The sequence below is a fragment of the Tigriopus californicus genome, chromosome 10, assembly GCF_007210705.1.
Source record: "Tigriopus californicus strain San Diego chromosome 10, Tcal_SD_v2.1, whole genome shotgun sequence".
NCBI lineage: Eukaryota > Metazoa > Arthropoda > Copepoda > Harpacticoida > Harpacticidae > Tigriopus > Tigriopus californicus.
This window is the reverse complement of record NC_081449.1, coordinates 4,603,805-4,625,883: the sequence shown is the minus strand read 5'-3', so window position 1 is coordinate 4,625,883 and position 22,079 is coordinate 4,603,805. Positions and strand designations below refer to the sequence as shown.

The following is a 22,079-nucleotide window of genomic DNA, read 5'->3' as shown; positions in this document are numbered from 1 at the left end:
GAAGCTCGATTGAACATGCAATCACGCGAGTTCATGTTGAGATCATACTCGTACTTCACATACCGTACAAGCTACAGTATACTGTAGGCGAAGCATGACAAAGACAAGGACGATGAAAAGAATGGTTTTATAGTTTATACACCCCTTCTGCGCCTTTTTTATGACAAATGGAATGGTCTGCATGATCCATGACGAATACGCTTTTGGTTCAAATATCAAAAACTACATGGTGCTTGGCTGCTTTTCAAGAAAACTAATTCTCTATGATAGAGTCCAGTGTGGCGGAACGGGCGGAACGTAAGTTACTCCCAGTGACTATGTCGAGAGATGATGGAAGACTTAGTTTATTTACGGGAAAAAAATAATTCATAAGACGAATAGGAAGAAGATGGAGAGTGGTGAGACAGGGTCGCCATATCAACATCTTTCTGATCGATTGGATTGTCTCAATGTGTTCTAAAAAAAACAAGAGTAATGAGGTGCCATGGTACAATACAGAATGGCAATCTTGAGTTAGGATTCAATTGCAAATTTCGTCACATTTCGATTGTGTACGAAGATTACCAAACATCGAGATTTTTACAGCACACGTGAAGCCTAAAGAGTCTTTAAGGTTTTTGTTAAAAATGTCGATTTTCGTTAAGCTGATTTGAATTAGCCCTGACATGGCAACTGTCAACAATGAGACAAACACATTTTAACAAAGTTGGAAATGTTGACTATCGCAGTATCAATTATCTTTTGCTTATCACCTCTGGCACCGATGACAACCACAATAGTGGGCCTGAAGAAGATGCAAGCTCTAATGATTTCCTCTTCAAGTTAGTCGAAGGACAACTTTTTGATGGAGGAGGCCTTGAGAGAGTCCACACTTAAATGAAAGATGGTACCATTCAACCACTTGATGGCGCCTCGCAAAAAGATCGAAAGACTGAGGATAGGTGGGGTAATGTAAATACCAATTGTCTTGGTAAGCCTCTTATTCCTTTCTTGGGCGTCGGGCAAGCCCTCTAGGCAAGCTCAAAACTCGAGGAGGTATTTTCTAGTGTTGGGGCGAGTCCGGACTCGAGTCCGAGTGCAATCGAGTCTTTTGCTCGATTTTGGAAAAAAATGCCGGGTTCGAGTCTTTAGAAAGAACACATTTTTAAAAGCCAGTAAGCTTATCTAACAACATTCTAAGCCCCGTGTAGGTGGATAACAATCAAGAAATGTGGTAAATATGTCATTGCATGTCATAAACATTTTTAACAATAACGTCAAATGCTTGAATTCTAGTGTTAGTTATTTCTAAAAGGTAGCCCTAAAAATGTTAATCAACAATACTGTAAAATTAGTACCTACCTCACACTTTGCAGTTTTTAATGTTTTGGACAACCTACACTGGTTGAGGCAAAGAAGTTAAGAAATTGACTTTTAACCAATCATACCTTGGATATGTTGAATGAATAATGACTTTCCACAACTGATCTTACTTTTGGCACAATCAATGACCGTTGTTTCTCAATAAAGCTTCGGTTTAAAACTGCTTTTGTTTTGAAATTTCGTGTTCTTGAACTTTTTTGGACTCGGAAATGCCCATCCTGGCTCATAATAGTCAAGGCCACAAATCATATAATGACATATATGATCTCATAGTCAGATTCTCAGCATGACAGAGGTCAGCTATTCATTCTCCTCCACAATATTTTTGGATGCTCACCATTTACACTTATACCACACCATACGTAGATTTCTAACGAACTATAGATGCTAAATTTGCACTTTGTTATTGTTTTGAATGACCAGGGAGTCCCAGGTCTTGGAAGACGCCCAATGGACTCCTAGCGAAAAAATGCTTTTCCTTTTGACTACTAGAAAAATTAACATGCTCTCAAGGGAAGTGGTGTCAGAGACAAAGAGGGGCTCTTATCTATCTCAACAACTTTGTTACGTTTATTCATAATTTCTCAATTACTTTCTTTATCTTTGTTGTAAAAAAACATTATTCACTCATGCCAATATTTGGGCCCAAAAGGAATGGGCATCTAGTAAGCGGTTTCTAACCACACCCACAAACTGAGAAATAATCTATCACGGACACGGCAATGCCTAAAGAAGTTTGGACGATATGAAGCCAACGCCCGGTAGCATTGTTGCCTTTGTCGATACAATCCATACTTATATATAAGGGCCCTTATTTGCAACGTCACACGGCCCAAAGAAAACGTAAAGAGGCACGGTAGATTGCTACATAAACTGCTCTTGCCTTGCCTTGAACACAATTTCTTTTCCGGACATTATGCGACCCGAGACACTAATTGAAAATAAGATTTTGATAGAATTAGTCAAAAACAGTACAAACGCAGTATAATTGAATAACAAGGAATTGGCCCAATCGTCCCTTTATTTGGTAGAGGCTGAATGACAAAGCGCCCTCTTGAGTGCAGAACGTAAAACATATTTTGTGCAGCGTAAGGGGGCTATAAAGTGACCGCAAAACCTCATCTGGTTAAAGTCAGGCTTTATTAAGCTCATAATTAGAAGACTAAGATTCGGGAAAATACGTACGATTTTCACTAAATTAAGTTTCAACCTAATCTGCCAATTTTGGATCAAATGACTTTTCACCGGTGTGTAATGTTTAGATAATTTAGAATAGAGGATTAGCAGCATATTTTTGAAAACTACACGTAGACATATAGTCGTTTCTGAATATTATTTTGACACATTTGTTTTAAAGGAAATTGTTGTACTCCTGCATATTTCTAGATTTCTGCAAGATCCTTTACTTTGACTATGTACTAATACAAATGCATGGTGTTATCAAATATGTATTTTGCGATGGTTTAAACATCATTTAGGCTACATAATTGATGTTGACTAGCTCTACTAAGCACCTAAAGGCGAATAACCCTTTTGTCTGCTGTTTTAATATTCAAATTTGGCAGCTTTAGTCATGAGTCTACATCGTTAATCAGACGATAAAACAGAAATTTGGTCCCATGAGCAAAAAGTCCGTGAAAAAATATCACTCAATTTTTGCCTTGTAAAATCCCTGAAGCATCTAAATAACTCATCAAACTAGAACTCTTTTACCTTTTAGGACTTATTTCGACATTTCTTAATTCATCTTTGTTAAGATTCTCAATCTAAAAACAAATTCAGTTTCCACTATCCAGCAGACAATGGTATCAGAATGTGGCTGTAATTCCCTTAAAATCGATTTTTACCAACGTTTCTCTCGTGTCTAGTTTTGTAAATCCCAAAAAATCCGTCTAATTTTTACTAGCGCATAATTTCAAGAAAAAAATCGCTGCTTTCCTAAATGCGTCAGTCCTTTTTGTTTAACGCTAAAATAAATGAAAACACATAATAATAAAGCCAGATCATACCCACATTGATTTTTATTCTTATTTTTACAGCGTTGTCCCAAATTTGCCCTTGTGAGTAGTTTCTTAATAAGAAACTAGCCCTTTGAACGGGATGACGGCAAGTTTAAATCGTCTAATCAAAATCAACGGTTCTCAATTCTTGCCAAAATTTGCCCTCGTTATTGCTCTATGTATTGGCGAAATTTCAAGAAAAGAATTTAATTCCCTACTAGGGCACGTTAAGGATCAAGAGACACCAATACAGATGCTTTGTTTCTCTATGCATTCAAGATACTGTAAGCGTTATCAACTAAAGGAGCTCTATTGAGTTGAGAACAATCCGTGATCAGTCATATTGTTGCCAATAAGATCCAAGTTATGATAGAACCCTCTCGACCCACTTAAGCAAACTAGATCTTCAGCATTTTGCGCAAGTACCCATCAAACGAGATTCGTTGAGACCATGGTGGGGGAACTTTATCTAGGCCGAATAAATGTTCAATAGAGGCAGAAATATAAGTGTTGCAATCTCAAAGCATCCAAGCAAAGACAAGATTAAGGTGGGTTCATACTCGTACATTCCTATTGAACGGGACACAGTTTTGACCGACAATATACTTTCATTCTAAAAAATAAGATGAAAATTGCCAATAAACATTGGTCTTCGTTCCTTTGGGTTTAAAATGCTAAATATGGGTGTATGTTACATGCAAATAGGCATGCACGATAGTTTACATTGATTAGACCGCCCACAAGGTATCAATTTCCACTAGAGCATATGGTTAAGCGAGAGCTGAAAATTCAATAGGGCATGTCAGGTGAATGAAATTCAAGAAAAAATCAGTCAACTCGCACTTTATTCCCATTGAATTTGCAGTAATCGAGTGATTTTGAGTGAGCTGTGTTATATTACCCAACAAAATGAGGCTGTTTGGTATAATTTGGTGACCGCACTATCAAATTGGCTCAATACCACTATGATATTTGCCTAGCCAAGCAGGTAAAAATGTAATAATTGTCAAAATTCAATGCACCATGCGTTTTTCTCACTATTTTAATGAGAAATTCACGCCCCTGACGTATGTCTGCACTTGATAATTCATGGTCCCACCTACCATCTCTTTCCTAGGGCCTGGAGTCGATTTCTAAGAGCAAAAAGTAGGTTTCCTAGGGTATAAAAACTGGTGATCTCCGAGAGAACTTTGAATTTTTTTACCCATGCGGAGCTCACAGTACCCATGACGGACACCAGCCATTCAAACTTGAAGTGTCCCTACTGGCTTTTGATTACTTGGAGGGGGACAAGTCAAAGCTGTTGTATTGACAAGTCCTGTGATTGTTGTGGAACTTTAGTCTTTCATTATTGTTCAGATGCTGATCCACTGAAATCAAGGCATACTGCTATTAGAATATTTGTGTCCAGTTTAACAAATTGCTTAAGATACCTCAGTATTCCATAACAATATAGAGCATCTTTGAAGTTTATTTGCATCCTTATTTGAATCCTGGGCTTGTTTTTTTGCATGTTTATTTGCATACTGAGGTCCTTTTTTTGCATAATTTTGAGAACCATAAATGACATTTCAAATAGTAAGCATTTTGTTCTAGTGTGGGCCCACTTGCATTTAGTGAACCAAATTTGATTGTCATAAATCTAGTTCGAATATCAAATGTCAGTTGAAACAGATACTAATCAAGACAACTTTTAGACCCTAACTAGACCAACAGACGGAGAACCAATCTGATACCGAACGTGATATTACCTGTTGGAAAAATTGGACAATGTTATGGCCTGCTTCTCTGGTCGGGCGAGGTTTACCCTCATCTAAATTTGTAGCAGAGTGAAAAGATTATCAAGTTATATTTTTGTGTCGATTTCGAAGAAAGTGAAGGTAGGCATTCATTTAATATTAAAAAAAAAAGAACTTATTTTATACAGCCGCAATTCAAAATGTGCGTTCACGGAACCTTCCAACTTGGAAATTGTGTCTTTCGTCTGACTGAAAAGATCGATTCTCAGGGGCTATAATAGAAACAAATGACAGGTTCGAAACCCATATTTATTTAGATAAAAATTATCTAATATTCGATGATTTGGACTCAAAAGAGAACTGTGCAAAAGTTCAAGAGCACCAATGATACCAAGGCACTATTGGCGATTTTACAATGCTTGATAATCACTGTTACTGGAATCAAAATAGAACAGTGGATGAAGCAACAAGCGTGACGGTCGTCCTGGTCAATAGACCAGGTCTTCCGTTTGGTCGACAAGAATCTTGAATCGGATGATAAAGAATGCATAATTCAAGGTGGCCGAGTTATCATCCGTCCGTCCGCTCGTCTACAGGGTAGAAAGAAATTAGGGCCCACTCTTTGTGCCCTCTGAAAATACTTCTCCGGCACTCAAAGAGTTGCTCTATCATATGAAGTCTTCTTTAAATAGAACTATGAAAAACCTAGCACCCTACCGTGAATGATCCAATTTCAGTCTGAAGGAGATTAGTAGCCCTCTGAAGTTTGGCCATCTCAAGACTGACTCTTGTAATCCCAGATCTTCATCCTTGGTCTGATCTGTCGTAAGGGATTTGCCGATATTGCATGAAGTTCTCCTCTCTACAATGGTTCGAGGATAGACACCGAGAGGCTCACCCACTTCCCCTCAGTCTTTTGCCGGCCTTCAGCATTCCCTTAGCTTTGGATCTGACCATAAGACTGGGCTCACTTGCATTTCTGAACATTGTTTTGTCAGCAAACTATCAGAGGTTTGCCAAACGCCTTCATTTGTAATGTGGCACTATATGTCAACAGTTCCGCTTAATGAAACAATGAAGCTTGGGGTTCAACATCAAAAAATCTTTGAGAGGGGAGAAATATTGTCATAAATAGCCAAGGTAGTCCATATTTTCTCTCCACCTGGTAAATGTCCAGGAAAGTCCAACCCTTACTTGCAACCCATACCTATGATCCAATTGGGTGGAACCATCCATCTGAGGAATGATCGAACTAACTTAATCAATCAATGGCATTCATTCCCTTCCGTTCAACAGAGAAAACCTAACCTATTTTGAGAGATGCTCGAAGGTGCTGAAGAGAATCAAATTTGGAAGTCGGACAGATCGTTGTTGTGGTTGCCCGGGTCTCTAGAATGACGATTGGTCGACCTCATGGGACTCGCCAAGAAGCGAACGAGCATTGGATGGATTGGAGTCAAAAAATCGTTATTGCGAGGATCGCTGGCTCACATAGATAACTTCATATGTTATGGTTTTCTATGCTGGCTCATGTGATTTTCAAAATATGCAACAGTGGAGATTGCAAATAGTTTTTTCCATTGCGGGATTTAGCATAAGAGGGGTGAAGGATGTTGTGGGTGATGATCCACTTTGAGTTTGAGGCCGCGATCTGAGGGCCAATTCTGTTGGTTTTTGATATGAAAACTGATTGTTGGACCCATTATAAAAAGTTGCCACGTCATTTACCTCATAAGTTCGAGGCGCGTGACCAAATTTGGACGAGTTCTCAAAAAGTATATTTTTAACATTACATTAGTTATCCTTTATTTGCTCCTTGTGACGAGTTTAATGAAGAAAACTTAACAATTAGGACGTGGCACGATAACTGCTATTATCTTTATTTCGGGAAGCACTATTATTATCAATAAATTTCCTGATAGGGAGAAAATATATTAAAATCAACTCGTACTTTTTTTTAATTTCTCCCAAAAGAAAAAAACTCTTTGATCTACCGTAAATGTAATTTTCAAATATGAGTTCACCGGCAAATACTGAAATGGGGATTATTTCTTGAAATACGTACTTTATGCCTCTGATTTAGAATCCTTAATGATTGAGAATTGAACTCACAGCATCTTTGGAAAGGCTTTTTGCCTTCCTTTTTGCGCTGCATTTCCAACTTCAATGTCTCAATAGATCGCAAAAATGTGAATATTTTTTTGTGTTATGTCCAAAGTCAAAACATGCATAGAAAAGTGCAAAAAATCATTCTGCTTAATTTGCAAATACACCTGTTTTCGCACATATAGCGCATAATGTATATTTCAGCCGTCTCTAATAATAACCTCATCTGATATTTGGAAAACGGATAATTTTAAATCGTTTTTATTCGGGAGCCCTTTGAGCGTCCTAAAATCTAATGGTGATCAAAAAATGTAAACAAAACATTGCGCAACTTGTGTCACAAAAAAATGTCGGGTAAATCCTAAAATCCCTTTGATACCTTCAGCATATTTGAAATCACTTGACGAGAGTTGCAAAGCAAGACTTCACCTAAAAAACTTTTTCTACAGACACTGCAGTCTTTTTAAGGCATTCAATTTCAATATTTTCCGACATTTATCCCACACACAAAAAAGACAGATGAAATGCTTTGATCTTAGTAACCTTAATCTAGACACATACATACAAATAAGGCCACGGTAACGTTGGAATTTAAAGTCTATTTCGTATATTAATTCGTGTCATAGATTAACATATTAACTCCTTCCGTTTTAGTTCGTTTGGATGATAACTTGTTTTTTCTCTGGCTTCTTTCTTGAGCATCATTTTTACATACAAGGTTTGTTTCAGACTAGTTCCAATAGAATTCAAAAGAAAGGAGGAATAAATATGATTAGTAAGTGGTCACGATAATCATGATCATACGGATGATGACAATAATGATGACCATGAGAAGAGCGGTGGAAATTGTGTATGTTTCAGAGGCGACACTTCATTGCCATAACCGGATCCAAACGAAGGGGGTAAGAATAACGTTGATGATTAGTAGGAAAATCTTGGTTTAGACGTCATCGTCATCCTTTGTTGAGATAGATACTCGATCAAGAAAGTAATACTACTGAGCAACGAGGAAATCCATTTTTCTTATTATTGTTCCCCCCTCTCATTTCAATGTTGGAACTCAAGCGATCAAATTGGTAAAAAGTGGAACTTGGAACCGAAAACGAGTCGCAAAAAATGTCTTGGTCACTTTGTCCGTCCGAGGATGAGCACAAACGGGGCATAGAACTAATACTGACGCACATCAGCTGGGCTGATCTCAAAATGAAAGGCGTTCACTTCACAAAAGCCCACATCTTCATCCAACTATCATGAAGCCAAACCATTTTGGAGATTGCCTACCCGGCCAAATGTGCTTTGACTCTCGAACTAGTCTAGATTTGAAGATTTGGCTCATTGGTTGGTTAGTCTATTTTCTCATTCTTTTCCGATGATTTGCCCATGAATTGCGATAGCAAATCAATGGGAAGCGGGAAAATGATGGTAGAATTCTTCTCAGCCGAAATGGAATTAAGAGTCTGCAAAACAATAAAAGTTCGGAGTGTTAAGAGCATACGGATCACGCAACCTCGACGCTACATTTCTTGAGGAAAACAGTCGGCTATTCTGGGCGATTTTATTAGTTGGTTCACTCACTTGAAGATATCGCAGTTGAAGAGCTGCAGATGATTCGGCAATCACCTCAGATGCCTCCTTGAGAGCCCTGGATGCCTTTTGCTCTCCCTCGGCTGCAATCACCTACGAATAATGGACGAGCATCAATAAATATTGAGCAAATGCGATGAATCTTTCCATCACATCTGTGTTTGCTTGGCCTGATTGACTGAACAAACACATGGTTGAATGAATAGATGGATAGATTGACCATCGAGAACGTGTTCTAACCTTTGCTCTGGCCTCTCGCGCAGCTTCGGCCTCTGCGGCCATGGCCCTTTGCAATTGAACTGGTAAACGTGCATCTTTTCTGAAGAGATGAACAGAAACATGGGTTTAGTCACGAGGTGAAGACAATACACTACATATCTAATATGGAATCATAGCTTTACACCAAAACGGGCACGCCAACTCGAACAGTGATGCAATTATCTCTAGGATTAGCTGGCGAAGGAAAAATATTCATGTGCACAGCAATCCCGGGGCCATTTATTTGGTGTCAAGCTTTTGTTATCATGAAATGGAAAAGAAGGAAATGTATGATACTTGAAACGATACTTGGAAATTTCTACAATGAGTTACTAGCCTAAGAACTGAGGGATCAAAAGTGTAAACCTGCTGCAGGTCGGTACGAAATCTGCATATGTTGCAGGAACATACTTTCAAAAAATCATAATCGCTTCTCAGGAGATTGATGCGGCATCGGTTGGGGGAAGTTACTCTTCCTTGGTCGAATTACATGCATGGGATAGTTTCAATCTATAAAGTCGTTGTTGTTTCCAGGTCTCTTTTGACCGTTTTAGTCTCGACTAAAGCTTGACAAGGTACAAATGTTAGCTCCTAATCAAATCCGGCCTCCTGTGGTTTGACTGGTTTTCCGGTCATCCTATATATTCCCGGCCCTCACGAGGAAAGTCGGTCCGTTTAAGCGGTCGTTATCTATGTAGAATAATACAGCACTACATATCTAGATGATATAGTACGTGGAAAAGTGGAAGAGTTCCAACACATCAAGAGGATCAGAAGAAGCAAGGCCGGGAGCGCTTTAGCGCTCGGTAGTTCATTAATGCTAGACTCACATCTCGACCCTTTCCACTTTAATTCCCCAAGCTGCTGTGGCCTCGTCCAAGTTAGTCTGAAAATCAAGAACAAGGTTAGTGGATGGCATCCCCGGGGCACTTACATTTCCACCCTCTCCACTTTGATTCCCCAAGCGGTCGTCGCCTCATCAAGCACTACCTGCATGGACCCGGAGATGCTCTCACGGTCGCTGAGGATCTCGTGGAGGTTCTTGGTACCCAGGATATTCCGCAAGGTGGTTTGGGCCAAAAGCCGCGTGGAGTGATGCGCGTTCTCCACATTGGCCACGGACACCGTGGCATTTGACACTCGGTAATAGACGACCGCATCCACGGAGACCGTCACAGAGTCTTTGGTCAGAACCTAAGGCAAGATATTTAATCCATGATGACATTGCATACTGTGATCCTTATGCACATTTTTTACACGTCCATGGGAGCATGCATATCTGAGGAACGGAAGAAGAATGAAGATGTTGCTCGTGCATTGGCTTACCTCCTGAGGTGGCACCCCTAGAGTGATGGTACGCAAGTCAACCTTCTGATATGACTCGATGCAAGGAAGGACGAAGAATATGCCTGGAAACGAGATGAACGAAGATAAAACACATCTGCACTAGAGTTCAACCACATTTTGGCAAGTCGGCTTTGTTTTGGCCTGAACAACATTTGCATTTGACATCTGGTCTCTTAGACGGTTGGCTAGTGTGCCACTGGGTGTCTTTCTTCCAAGACGTGATCCATATCAAAGGCTCGTTGCTGTGCCAACATCATCAACTCGAATTTACCTCCCTAGACCAACTTTAGACAAGGTTCCGTGCCAATTTTCCCCGAAATTGTATTCAAGTGGACCTTGTTCTTTTCAATACGGAAGAAAGTCAGTCGAGCCTTACCCGGTCCTCTGGATCCGCCGGACAATAATCGACCGAGTCTGAATATAACCGCTCTCTCGTACTCTTGCACAACCTAAGGAAGACAAGTATTGATTTGAGTTTCTGAGCTGAAGGTCTTTATCTGCGAGTAAGTTACCTTGAAGCATACACACAATGAAAATGGCAGTGTGACAATGACCAAACCCCAGGAGATTGCTGTGAGGAGCCATCCACAGAGCCCGATCCCACTGTCTGATTCATCGGCTGGAACAGAACCAAGAGAGAACCCGAGATTAGTCAGGGTGCCAAGAGAGCGAGCGACCGATATGCTTGTCTGTCAAGGCGATATTCCTCCATGCGATAATGAGAGAACTTTAGCCTGAACACCTACGCGAGTTTCATCCATGTGTCTCTTGAGAGTTTGACTGACTTTTGCAAGTGGAACATGCGAGGACTAAAGAGGATGGGGCTCTTGTTGAGTTGAGATTCATTAACATATTATTAATGGATGTCTGTCACAGAACTTTCCTCTTTCATCAATTGTTCTTGTCAGCAGTCTCTATTGTTCCAAAGAATCCCATCCATCATCCCGAGAACAGTTTTAGTGTTGCTTGTACTTGAATTTGCTCTCAGCTCCTAGCTCCCTCGCTCTCATTCTAGAATGACTAGGAGACTCCGAAAAAAATAAGTGATTCGATAAATATTATTTTTGGGTATTTTACCACTTTAGGGTATTATTAAATGATCAGGTGCGTTCTGTCCACATTTCACAAAAATCATATTTTTTTTTGCTTCAAACAATCCTAAATTTGACTTTTTATTGTCAACATGTTTCACCAATAAACATGGATATCCTAACCTTACGTAATTGTGCAAAGAATGTTGTAGTTTGATGCTTGGAGGAGCCAAAGTTTTGTGCAACTTTTTCTGCCTTGATTACAATACCACATTATTAATCCTGATTATAGAATCCTTGAATAACTTTGAAATGGTTAGTCTACCAAGAACATCTTGGAACTTCAGTTATCCTATTCTTGACTATGTTTGGTTGGTAAGATGTTTGCAAAACAAATGTAAATGTAAATTAGGAAAGGCAATTCCTTTTCAGAACTTAAACTACTTCATAACCAGATCTCTCTCAATCAAAGTTATGTCCAAGTGATAAAATGAAGGACAAACATCTAGAGATGTGGACTACGAACGGAAGCATAAACTTCCTATCTCCTAAACTGTTTACTTTATGCCAAATAAATAATCCATACTAACACAAGATCCTGTTGAATAGATTAACTTGGCCAAATTTGAGACCAAAACTATGCTTAGGAAACTCAGAAGATAGATATGTCCAAAGTTAAGTAATAACACTCCATAAAATTCAAACTTTTGGCCTGTCGTGGTCAAATACATAAACTTTTGGCAAGATAACTTTGAAACGAACCACTTTACAAATAAATAATATAAAAATGACTTGCCTTTAATTGAAGAGATCTACGTTCTTTAACGTTTTCTTTTTTTCCAAAAGTAACTCAGAATTACTATGACCAATAGCAGGCCGATTTGGCGGGAAGCTCGTTCTCAGTCCATATTTCTAGAAGTTCGTGAATGAAGTGTGCCTCTACGAATAGCATTCCCAATGGCGGTTAGGAGGTCTTAATACCGAAATGGTTGATAACATTTGAAATTTTAACCATTGCTAGGAGGAGTGGGAGACATATTTTTTAGGGAAATGAAAGTACTACCTTTGGGAATACAATTTAGCTTATGAGAGCAAATTTGAGATTTTCTAATTTCTAGTGATTTTGTAGATTTTTGGTTAATACTTTGTTCTGTCTCATTGAAAAATGCAAAAAGATCCAATTATTTAAGCCCTTATTGTATTGCGATTTGCCATTTACTCTCAATATAATTTCACTCCAAAAAAAGGAGAAATGTAGAGTATTTCAATCATTTTATGGTAGTTAAGGTAGCTGAATTGTTTAAGCCATCGTAAATTAGGTTACGTTGAAATGCCATTTTGTGTCAACTGAAAAATCTACCTGTTGTTTAAAAGATTCATTAAAAGGTTTGAAAAAAGACTGTTTTCGATACATTTCAATTGAATGGTTCCATTACTTTTAATTTGATCTGTTTTCAAATATTTAATTGAATATATTGTCATGAAAAATAAAAATTGGAAATAAATCTTTTGTTTTTATTTTTTCACTCCAAAAGCTTGATTTTTTTCGGATTCTCGAGTCATGACTTCTCGTCATGTATGAATAAAGCTAAAACCCGCTCAAAACGAAGCAAGTATTTTTGATAGCTCAAAGCGAAACTTGGCAAAACACCGTTGACGGAAAAGCTCTCTTTTGGGCAAGAATGAGGGTTCTCTAATCATAAAAAGCGACTGATCATCATCTCGGACGAAGAGAAACGAGGACGACCAATTGATTCGAGCGACTTAACTGGCCTGCATAAACGTTCCCATGGATGTAGAACCCCAAGAATGTGCCAAGAAAAAAAGTTGCCGAATGGGTCCATCAAACCGAGGTCCCTTTCCAAAGTTTAGTCATTGGCCCACTCGAAGGACCACATTTCGATGAAGCCGTTTAAGGTCACTTAACAAACGAAAAGTCGATCGAACATCTTCAACATGAACACGGATTTGAGCGAGACAGCATACGAATTTATTCTATCTTTTCTAGGTAGTCCTCGCCTGCGCTCTTCTACGGAATGAATAGAGCTTGATTTCCATATATATCTCATTTCAGAGCCTGGAGGCACCACACAATAAAGATTCCCTTTTCTCCGCTCCGCCTCAGGTTTATCCAAGCCAGACCACCAAAGAAAGGACTTAGCTAAGAATAGAGGACCTTCCTCGTGTTCCTCATTCTCCACCGGTCTTGTGCTCTTTGGTGCTCTCGTCTCCACTCTTGGTCTTTATTTGGCACCAAGGAGTGAGTGAGTGAGTGAGTGCTTGAGTGAGATGTCCTTGTTCAAACACAAATCAGCAACGGACAGCAACTCCAAATATTGGGTGCGTGCTCCCTGGAAGGTTTGTTGGGCCGAAGTCTTGGACTTTGAAGGTGGCCAATTTGAGACCTTGAAATTTGCCCACTGCTTCCAAGCCACCCTGGTTTTCCAATTGAAGCCGGGCAAATGCATCATCATCAATTCTGAAGGCCAAAGTTTGGAAAGCGAGATCGGAAGATGTTTCGAGAGCGCGAGGGAGAACGATTCGAGTTGTGAAGGTTTCCCCCGTCCCATTCTGACCTTGTGTCTTTTGCCTCATTTAACTGAGGATTGATTTCCATCTCTCCTCTATCTTTTTCCCATCTCTCTTTGGGGAGCCTTTCTCTGTTCCAGCTTCAGCTTACCCATCTTCCTCCAGCACTTTTTTTTTGGCCAATGTTTCATCACTCACTCGTCCCTATCTATCCACGAATCACTTGGATACCATATCAGGCTCCGAAGAGATTAACTTTGATTGAGACAGCAGCCATTTCTAAACTTTGATGGCACGTTGCGTGCTCCAAATGATCATTGGAGGCTCAAGTAATTGTCCTCGAGGCCCATTAGGCCGTCTTTGATTCCATTGAGCACGCAGACAAAGGGAAGAAGTTCCAAGCCTATTAGCCGATCACAACCATTGCACGTTTGTACTTAGACTGCTGGTCCATTTCTCGCGTCATCTGCCTTCTCCTAATGTTGTGGTCCCACCAAAGGATGGGGTTCCACCAGCGATCGCCAGTGTTGCGAGTGTTCCAAATTCCAAAGCTTGATCATGAAAGATCATGCCCATTTTTGTTGCCCAAGAATTGGCCCTGAGGTCCACTGGATGCTACCTTGAATGTGATTGAAGGCACGAAGTCCTTGGCAAGGCCACGTGTCCATCTCCAAAGTGGAAGTGGTGGGAAATCACTTGGAAAAGGCCGTTACGTAAAATGTGGCGCAGCTTCAGGACCGTCCTTGGCCTCTTCTTGGCCTTCTAGTGTACATAGAGTACGGCCCTACAGACGCTTCCATACCAGAGGAGGAAGGAGGGCGCCCAAAAGTGACGGGAACCAAGGGGGGTCTTTTCGTTCTCCCTTTCTGCCAATGGATCTCATGGGTGGAAACTAATCTGTTGGAATAACAATTGGACCAGAGAGCCTTTTTCGGGATATGCCAAGGCCTAATGGCGGGATTTCCGAATACTTTTCTGGGATGGAAGAGCACCATCGGGTCCAATTGGATCGATGACTGAATGATAGTGTTCACCGTTCAAAGGAGGGACTAAATTTTGATTCACCGTTTGGAACTGGAACCTTATTGGACCCTTCCTCTTGGCCAATGCAGTTTTCTCGCCCGGTAATTGGAATTTATGAGAGGCCCTCGTCAGGCGAGGGACTCAAGTTTTGAATCCAAGTTATACGTATGTCCAATTCAAATTCTGTTGTTGGGGAAACTTTAGAATCCCAGCCTTTCTGGATCCTGAAACTGGCCTTCAAAAGAGAAAATGTGAAAATTTGGCCGCCTTGGTAACGGAAACATGCCTTTTTGGACTTTCCGACCCAACCAACTTCAATTCGAACCCAACCCATCTTCACGTGGCTTCAATTCAGGACCAAATTCAAAAGCTGTGAATTTCATGGATTACTAAACCCTTTTTGGACGGAAGGATGGACAAGCCCAAGCCCAAAGGGAACAAAATAGAAGCAAAAAGCCCGCCAAACAGTCTCTACATCAGAAGTAAGTTCATCCCCTAAAACCAGAGGCACAAAAAAGACTGGAGCGAAAAAGGATGGGAGAAATGCCACTGAAGAGAGAAACAAAGATATTTCCTGCTCATCCTCTGGATCTGGAGAGGGTCTTTAGTCGGGACTTGCTTCGAGGGACGGAAACAAAAACCATGGCTCAATCGGGCACAAAAACGGGAGTACACCAGGAAACTCATTTTTTTACTTGGAATGCATTCAGAGCTCGATTCTTTCGTTCTCTGACGGAAGATCTTCCAACATCTCAGAGAAACGAGTCGAGTCGTTCTCTTGTGTCGGCTGACATTTACTCAATATTTACTGTGTCAACATTCATTATCAGAAATTGGGAGACGAAGATGCCTTCTACATTTGTAATAACCAAATTTCGCCCTTGGCAATCTTTTCCCTTCTCTACACATGAATTGTTAATCATGTTTATGAAAGGATGAAACAAGAGCATTTTTTGTGAATTCTTTCAAGTGGCTGACTTCCACGTGATAAAGTATAATAACACATTATGAATCAGTTGGATTGTCGTATTTTCGTCTTCGAAGCATACCAAAGAAACGATAATATCTTTATCTACGTACATCACCTAGATCAATTATACTGTCAATTAATTGACTAGGGATGGGGCCTATTTTAAGTTATACTTAAGGTGAGCCTCAAATATTTTGCCAATTCACTTACTAATAACAATTTTTCAGAATCTGCAGCAAAACTCACTTTCAGTCATTGATCTTTATATTGATGATAAATTACACCTACCGCCGATTCCAGCCAATTTTCGAGAATTCGCTTGCCCTTCTAATTCGACCATTAAATAAACAAACAAAACCTTGCAGAAAAACAACTACATTATTCTATGAACAGTTCTGTTGGGAGTTTTGCCCCAGGATTTCCCCCTGTACAATTTGCAGGAGAAAAAAGACAAGCGAATGAAGAACCTGTCAACAAGCGCATTTTGGGTGGAAATGAGCCTCATCTATTCATCTATTCTTTTATTTGCAAAATCCGTGGAACCCAGCGGTAATGCCGGAAATGGATATGGGTAGTCCTGCTGACAAAAGTGGGACTCTGAGGAAGATGATCTCAGCTCATTCCATTGCTATCTACTTGTGACAGTCACTCATCGCAACTTAGAAGCAAACCCATTGGAGGACGAAAAGAGGGGGATTGAGGATCCCAGATCAAGATGGAACACAAAGGAACCAACCACATGATGTGGTAGAACATCTGGTTATTATTTGCCTTTTGTTCCTGGTCCTTCTTTCACGAAAGAGCCAGTCAGTCCACTGCTGCCTGCTGCTATACGTACATAGGTTATAGGCTATTCTTGAGAAAGGAGGCGTTGTTCCACCCAAGAAACGTGAATACTTTAATGAATGTGATATGGACCTGGTTCTTCTCTGGTTGGGTCTGTACCTTGTTCACTCTCTTTTGAATTGCTTTTCCCATATCTTTGTCTCCGTTGTCGCCAGTTTGTATTGCCAAGAAGTTAGCCAGAAGACACATTGAACGACAACTCTCGAGGTCTCCTCGGAGATGGGTTCCGCCAGGCTCTCGTTCCCAAGTTGCTCTTGTTTATGTGACAATAAATGCTATAAAAAAGGCCGGAATTTCCATTCCATCAGAGCACAAGAATGGAGAAAGGCACACTGGATTAGACGGACGGGCTTTTATGATTTCAAAGGCATCTCCAAATTTTGGCTCGCTTTCACAACAAGCTAATGGCCTGACGTCTGTCTGATTATGATGACGATGTTGATGAGAAATGGAGCCAAGGTGTAGAAAGATAATGAGATGATGTCCTTGGTTGGACTTCAACGGCCTTTTTTTACACGCTCCCGTCCCTGCCTCTTGGGTACCAAATGGTCTTGTTGACGAGCTACGACATTTGTGGCTCACAATCTTTGTTCAAGGTTCGTTAAGTCTACAAGAAATGTTATTTTCCATCCTCCAAGCCAAGGAACACGGGGTCCACCTCGGCTGATCCAATCCTCCGTCTCCCCACTTCTCTCATCGAATCTGCCCCTTAAGCCATGAACATGGATCCCTGATTTAAGCTTGAGCTGAAGAGGTATTCCTCCTCATTCTCGAGATCTTCACCATCTTTGAAGAGGGTTATGGTTTTGATTAGCTCATCAAGGGTATAGATCGAGACTATGCAGTACCACTCTCAAACTCGACCTTTTTGTCCGACAATTCAGGAAAAGGGGAGCTTTTAGGGCAAAAAAACGAGAATCGTGTCATGTTTTGTCAATGAGCATGACAAACGGCTCCGGACATTTCATGAATATTTTAGACATAGACTTCTCTTTCGAAGCTGATAGAAAAAAAACCTGTCCTCTGGGCTTGAGGGAAAACCCATTGGCCATTCGTATCTTACCTAGAAGCAAGAGACGGAGAAATATAAGAGATGAGAAGAAATCTTCAGGGGAGCCTTTTAAGGACTCTGCATCGTTATTTAGGAGCGAGGTTTGACTTTTGATCGCGAATATTGGGACGTTCCAGTAAAGGTCCAGACGATCTGTCACACCATTGGAATGACAATTGGACCATTTGTGTTTCGATCATGCACCACTCCTCGAAACTTTTAGAGTAGCCCGTATAATTGAGGTTGTAGTCGGGATGATTGAGAGTGACTGACTGACTTGAGCAAATACAACGGGAAAAGACAAGACTAGTATCACATATTTAACACGGTTATTAGGCTCGATACGTTTTTTCCACCTGTTACCCAATATATTAGTTTTGTTTGAAAGAAATATTTTTTGGGTGGGCATATACATGAATGTACACAATGAACGGTATGTACGACTAAGGCCATGAGTAGATGGAAGGAAGTGATTCCTTTTCACGTTTTTAGAAAAGGCTCCGACGAATTCTTTCATTTATCAAAGGTCTGAAGTTCCAAATGAAAACTCTTTGGCATGAAATTAGATTCAGAGTTATTCTCTGGAATCCTTTGACAACCCTTAGGGCTTGAATCCCAATGGATTAGGGATAAGCTGACATGTAAAAATAACCTTCTCAAGGTCTCTGAATTTTTGCATGGGTGAGAACAAAGTAAGCCTCATAGCTTACTCGTACAATTTGTAGAAGAATGGGAGTACCCAAAAGGCTCGCACCTCATTAATTTGAGTGTAGCACAAACAAGGCACAAGGGTGTTTGTGTGAGAATAATCCTGGCGGGACAGACCTCGGCAAGCACTCCAATCCTAACTATTGCCCGACTATTTATGTCTGATCGTAAACAAAAGCTCTTTTCTCACATAAAAAGAGATGGGATTATGCATGGAGATCTAACCCTGATTTATTTTCGTTATCTGCAGCAAATTGTTCTCGGACATCCCGTGGAGGATGGGTGAAGAAATATTCTTGTTCATTTGTTCCACATTCCGTCCAGATCTGCACTTCAGACCATAAATAACGCGTTCCCTCTGGAGGGAGGAGAAGTGTCGGAAAAGATTTGCAAGAACGACCTTTTTTTCCTCAGGGTTAATTATCCTTGCACATACCGGCGGTTAGTTGGTTGACAATGTACCTAGAGGAAAGGGACCTCACTCCGCTATTGGCCTTGGCCTTGTGGTCTTGACTGGCCTTGTCATCCTTTGCGGCCAGAATAACCTAATACCCACTAACAGACGGATAAGGAAAGACGAACAAGGAAATGCTAGCCAAAAAAGTTTGATCTTGATCCATCGGAGCCTTCTTTCTTTCTTCCTTCTCCCTCTTCCCTTGGCCTACCGTTTGCACTAGATTGGCGTCTAGCTGGTGTCCAACTTTGGTCTTTTCTTCTCACTCGGTCCCTCGGTCCCTCAGTCCCTCTGTCTCTCTGTCTTTCTATCTCTCCCTCTTATCCACACTTGCTCACATCTGGCACTCATCAGTCTCCCCAGTGGTGACCAAGTCCACAGTCATTTCAGGACATGGAGCTACTTTCTCCTCCCTCCTCATTTACGGTCTCTTCAGTGCATATATCACCACTGTACATACTCTATATTGGACAGTGGTGTCTCGTATCTCCTCATCGTTTCCTTGTGTTGTCTTGGGTTTTGGCCGAGGCCTGACCTTTGGAACAAAGTGAACTGTTCGATCGTTGCGATGGTCCAACAACATCAACACGGAACACTGCCAAGCCTGGACTAATTGTCGTGGTTACAGTCCCAGGATACTTCACGACGTTGTGCTCAAGAGGCTGATGGTGTTAGGGGGTGCCTTCGATGTCTTTATTTTCGGAACGAAAAAGGCCTGGATCAAGTTTCATTTCGGGTGGAATTAGACACCATGTGCCAAGGTCATTCATTGGCCAGACTCAAGAGTCTGTTCCCATTGTCCATTGCAATATCAGACCACTTGATTTGGGTCCACTTGAAAGTGTAGGGATCTCACTCGAATTTCGCATATCAAGGCAATGGGGGTCTGCGGTCTCCTTGAAGTAGAAGGTGAAAAAAAGGCTTCTAAACCAAGGGGAGGAGCGGCCCTTTGAGAATGAATTTGGGTAGTCAATGGCCAAGGTTTATCCTAGCCTCAAATGGTGGGGCTTAAATTGCTGTCAAGCGAAGAAAAGCAAGACGAAAGAACCTTAGTGGTCTCTGTCTGGTACCTTTCAACAAAGGATAAACCCAGGAGGGATTTGGGCTCAATCTCCAAAACTGTGGTCGTTTTTGTGTAAGTCGGACCATCCACGCTCGCCGTCGACAGAGCACTCACTGCTTATGGGGGAATAGGAGGGGAGCTCCCCCCACAGCTCAAACATGAGCATGAAAGACTACAAAAATGCCTGCATTTCCGGCTTAACCAAATTTCAAGGTCCCTCCATTAATGTTTCATTCACGGAACAAGGAGGGGAGAGACCATGTGGATCAGTCACGTGAGAGCTCATTCAAGTCCTCCCCTCACTTTCGTGGTGCTGTAGAGCTCGTTCCATCCATAGATTATGGCCAGAGAGCAGACTCTTGAAGTTCATAATAGTATCCAAAATGTGCTTGTGTGTGCGTGAGTGTGTGTGTGAGAAAGAGAGAGTGTACGGTCTAAAAGAAGTGCTTCGGAAAATGAACTCAAAAGCGTCTCCTTTCTACCGAAGCTCTTGGGAAACTGTTTGGATCACGAAGGGGAGCATCCGTTTTTTTTTGTAACATTAGTAGAGCTCGAGAGAAATGAGCGCCGCGAACGATAGCGTCCAAGATATAATAAATGTACGTGTCTCGACGAAGCCTTGAATCCACACTGTCCAAAACAGCTTTTCGCTCCACTTTCTCTAGGAACCGACCTTCGTCCTTTGGAAAGTTTCTTAGAACCCAAAGCAAGCGTTTTGCATTTGCAAATCCGGGTTCGCTGTCCATTTTTAAGCTGGCGAAGTAACTTTTCCAATTTGGAGGAAAGTTTTGCCAGTGGTCGTTTAGATGCTACGGGGAAGTGGAAAGTGGATCATGTGACCTTGGGTGTTGTCTAGAGTGCTCAGCTCACTTATGATACACTTGGGCCGACAGTCTGCCCGACTGCCCGACTGCCTGCCTGGCTAGCTGGTTTGTTGGCACAAGAAGACGCAGGCTGCTTGCCCGCCCAAGTCCGCCCCCAATCCATGGAAGATGACGAGGAGGGATTTTTAAAAGTCATCGTTCCAAAAGAGGGGATAAGAGCGTTAAGCGTGTTTACAATTCAGCCCAGAACGACCTAATCCGTCGACGAAGCATTTGCCACTAGATAGAGCGAGCTTACTAAAGTGTCCCATAGCTCGCTTCAATGCCAGAAGATGAGTCGAAATTCCTCGGTCCAATCGTTCCAATGACGTTAAGCTCGCTTCAAGGCTCTTGGGGGATGGATCTTTTGAAGGCGGATTGGAATACATTATTGAACGCTTCTCAACTAACCCAACATCATGATTTCCCAGAAACCAGCAACATAATGGGGTTTCAGGCGTGTTCTACATAGTAGTCAGGGCAGATTATAATAGCCCAGTCATTACGTTTCAGGTCGATTAAATGACTGCAATCTGGATACATGGAATGGCGCAAATCCGGGAACGAGAACCCTAGTGGGTTATAATTTCAGAGTAGAAACTAATAATGGCTTTTCCATGTCTCCAACGAGGGCCAGCCAGGACTCATGGCCGAGCACGCAAAAACCCATCTACATATCTTTGGTGGCGGTGGTGGGGAGGGGGTTCTTTTCAGTGCAGGTAAAGAAAGCCCGTTCCTTCATCGCTGTTCGATTATTTGGCTCAAGGCCATTGGAACAATTAGGAAGTGCCAATATTGGAAGGAACATACATTACAATCGGAATCGAATCGAATGTACTGAAACCTCAAGCAAGGTAATCGCTCCACCTAAAGGAATGAATGGCTGGCAGACAGACCTTCTTTCAATTGCATTGTTTTACAGCAAGCTCATCGCGCCTTTTTAATGGCTGACTGGGAATTGTTTAATCGAGGAAATGGAAAGCTCCCAAAGTGGTTTTTTTAGATTACTTTTTGTAGTGACCAAGGGTGCAATTGGATTCAAATCCCTGAGGGGGAAAATTAATCCAAGCATTCTTAAATCCACCAGGACCCTCCAAAGTGGATCAGTGTGTTCCTAAATATAGATTGCATGAGATGACGACGAT

At 41.3% G+C, this 22,079-nt stretch overlaps 1 protein-coding gene across 5 annotated transcripts in view; it reads right to left on the bottom strand.

Annotated features, from left to right (window-relative positions):
- Positions 1–7,786: 7,786 nt before the first annotated feature.
- Positions 7,787–22,079, bottom strand: part of LOC131888555 (band 7 protein AGAP004871-like) — an 87,404-nt gene continuing 73,111 nt past the window's right edge. For 4 of the 5 annotated variants that reach the window (XM_059237434.1, XM_059237435.1, XM_059237436.1 and 1 more), the window contains 8 exons: positions 10,909–11,015; positions 10,773–10,845; positions 10,376–10,458; positions 10,040–10,243; positions 9,880–9,935; positions 9,032–9,110; positions 8,783–8,884; positions 7,787–8,664 (listed from right to left, as the gene is read on the bottom strand). In XM_059237434.1, the coding sequence (XP_059093417.1) occupies positions 8,551–8,664; positions 8,783–8,884; positions 9,032–9,110; positions 9,880–9,935; positions 10,040–10,243; positions 10,376–10,458; positions 10,773–10,845; positions 10,909–11,015 (818 nt within the window). In that variant the 3' untranslated portion in view covers positions 7,787–8,550. Of the gene's footprint in view, positions 8,665–8,782; positions 8,885–9,031; positions 9,111–9,879; positions 9,936–9,983; positions 10,244–10,375; positions 10,459–10,772; positions 10,846–10,908; positions 11,016–22,079 lie in introns of all 5 variants that reach the window. The other variant, XM_059237433.1, reaches the window with a different exon arrangement.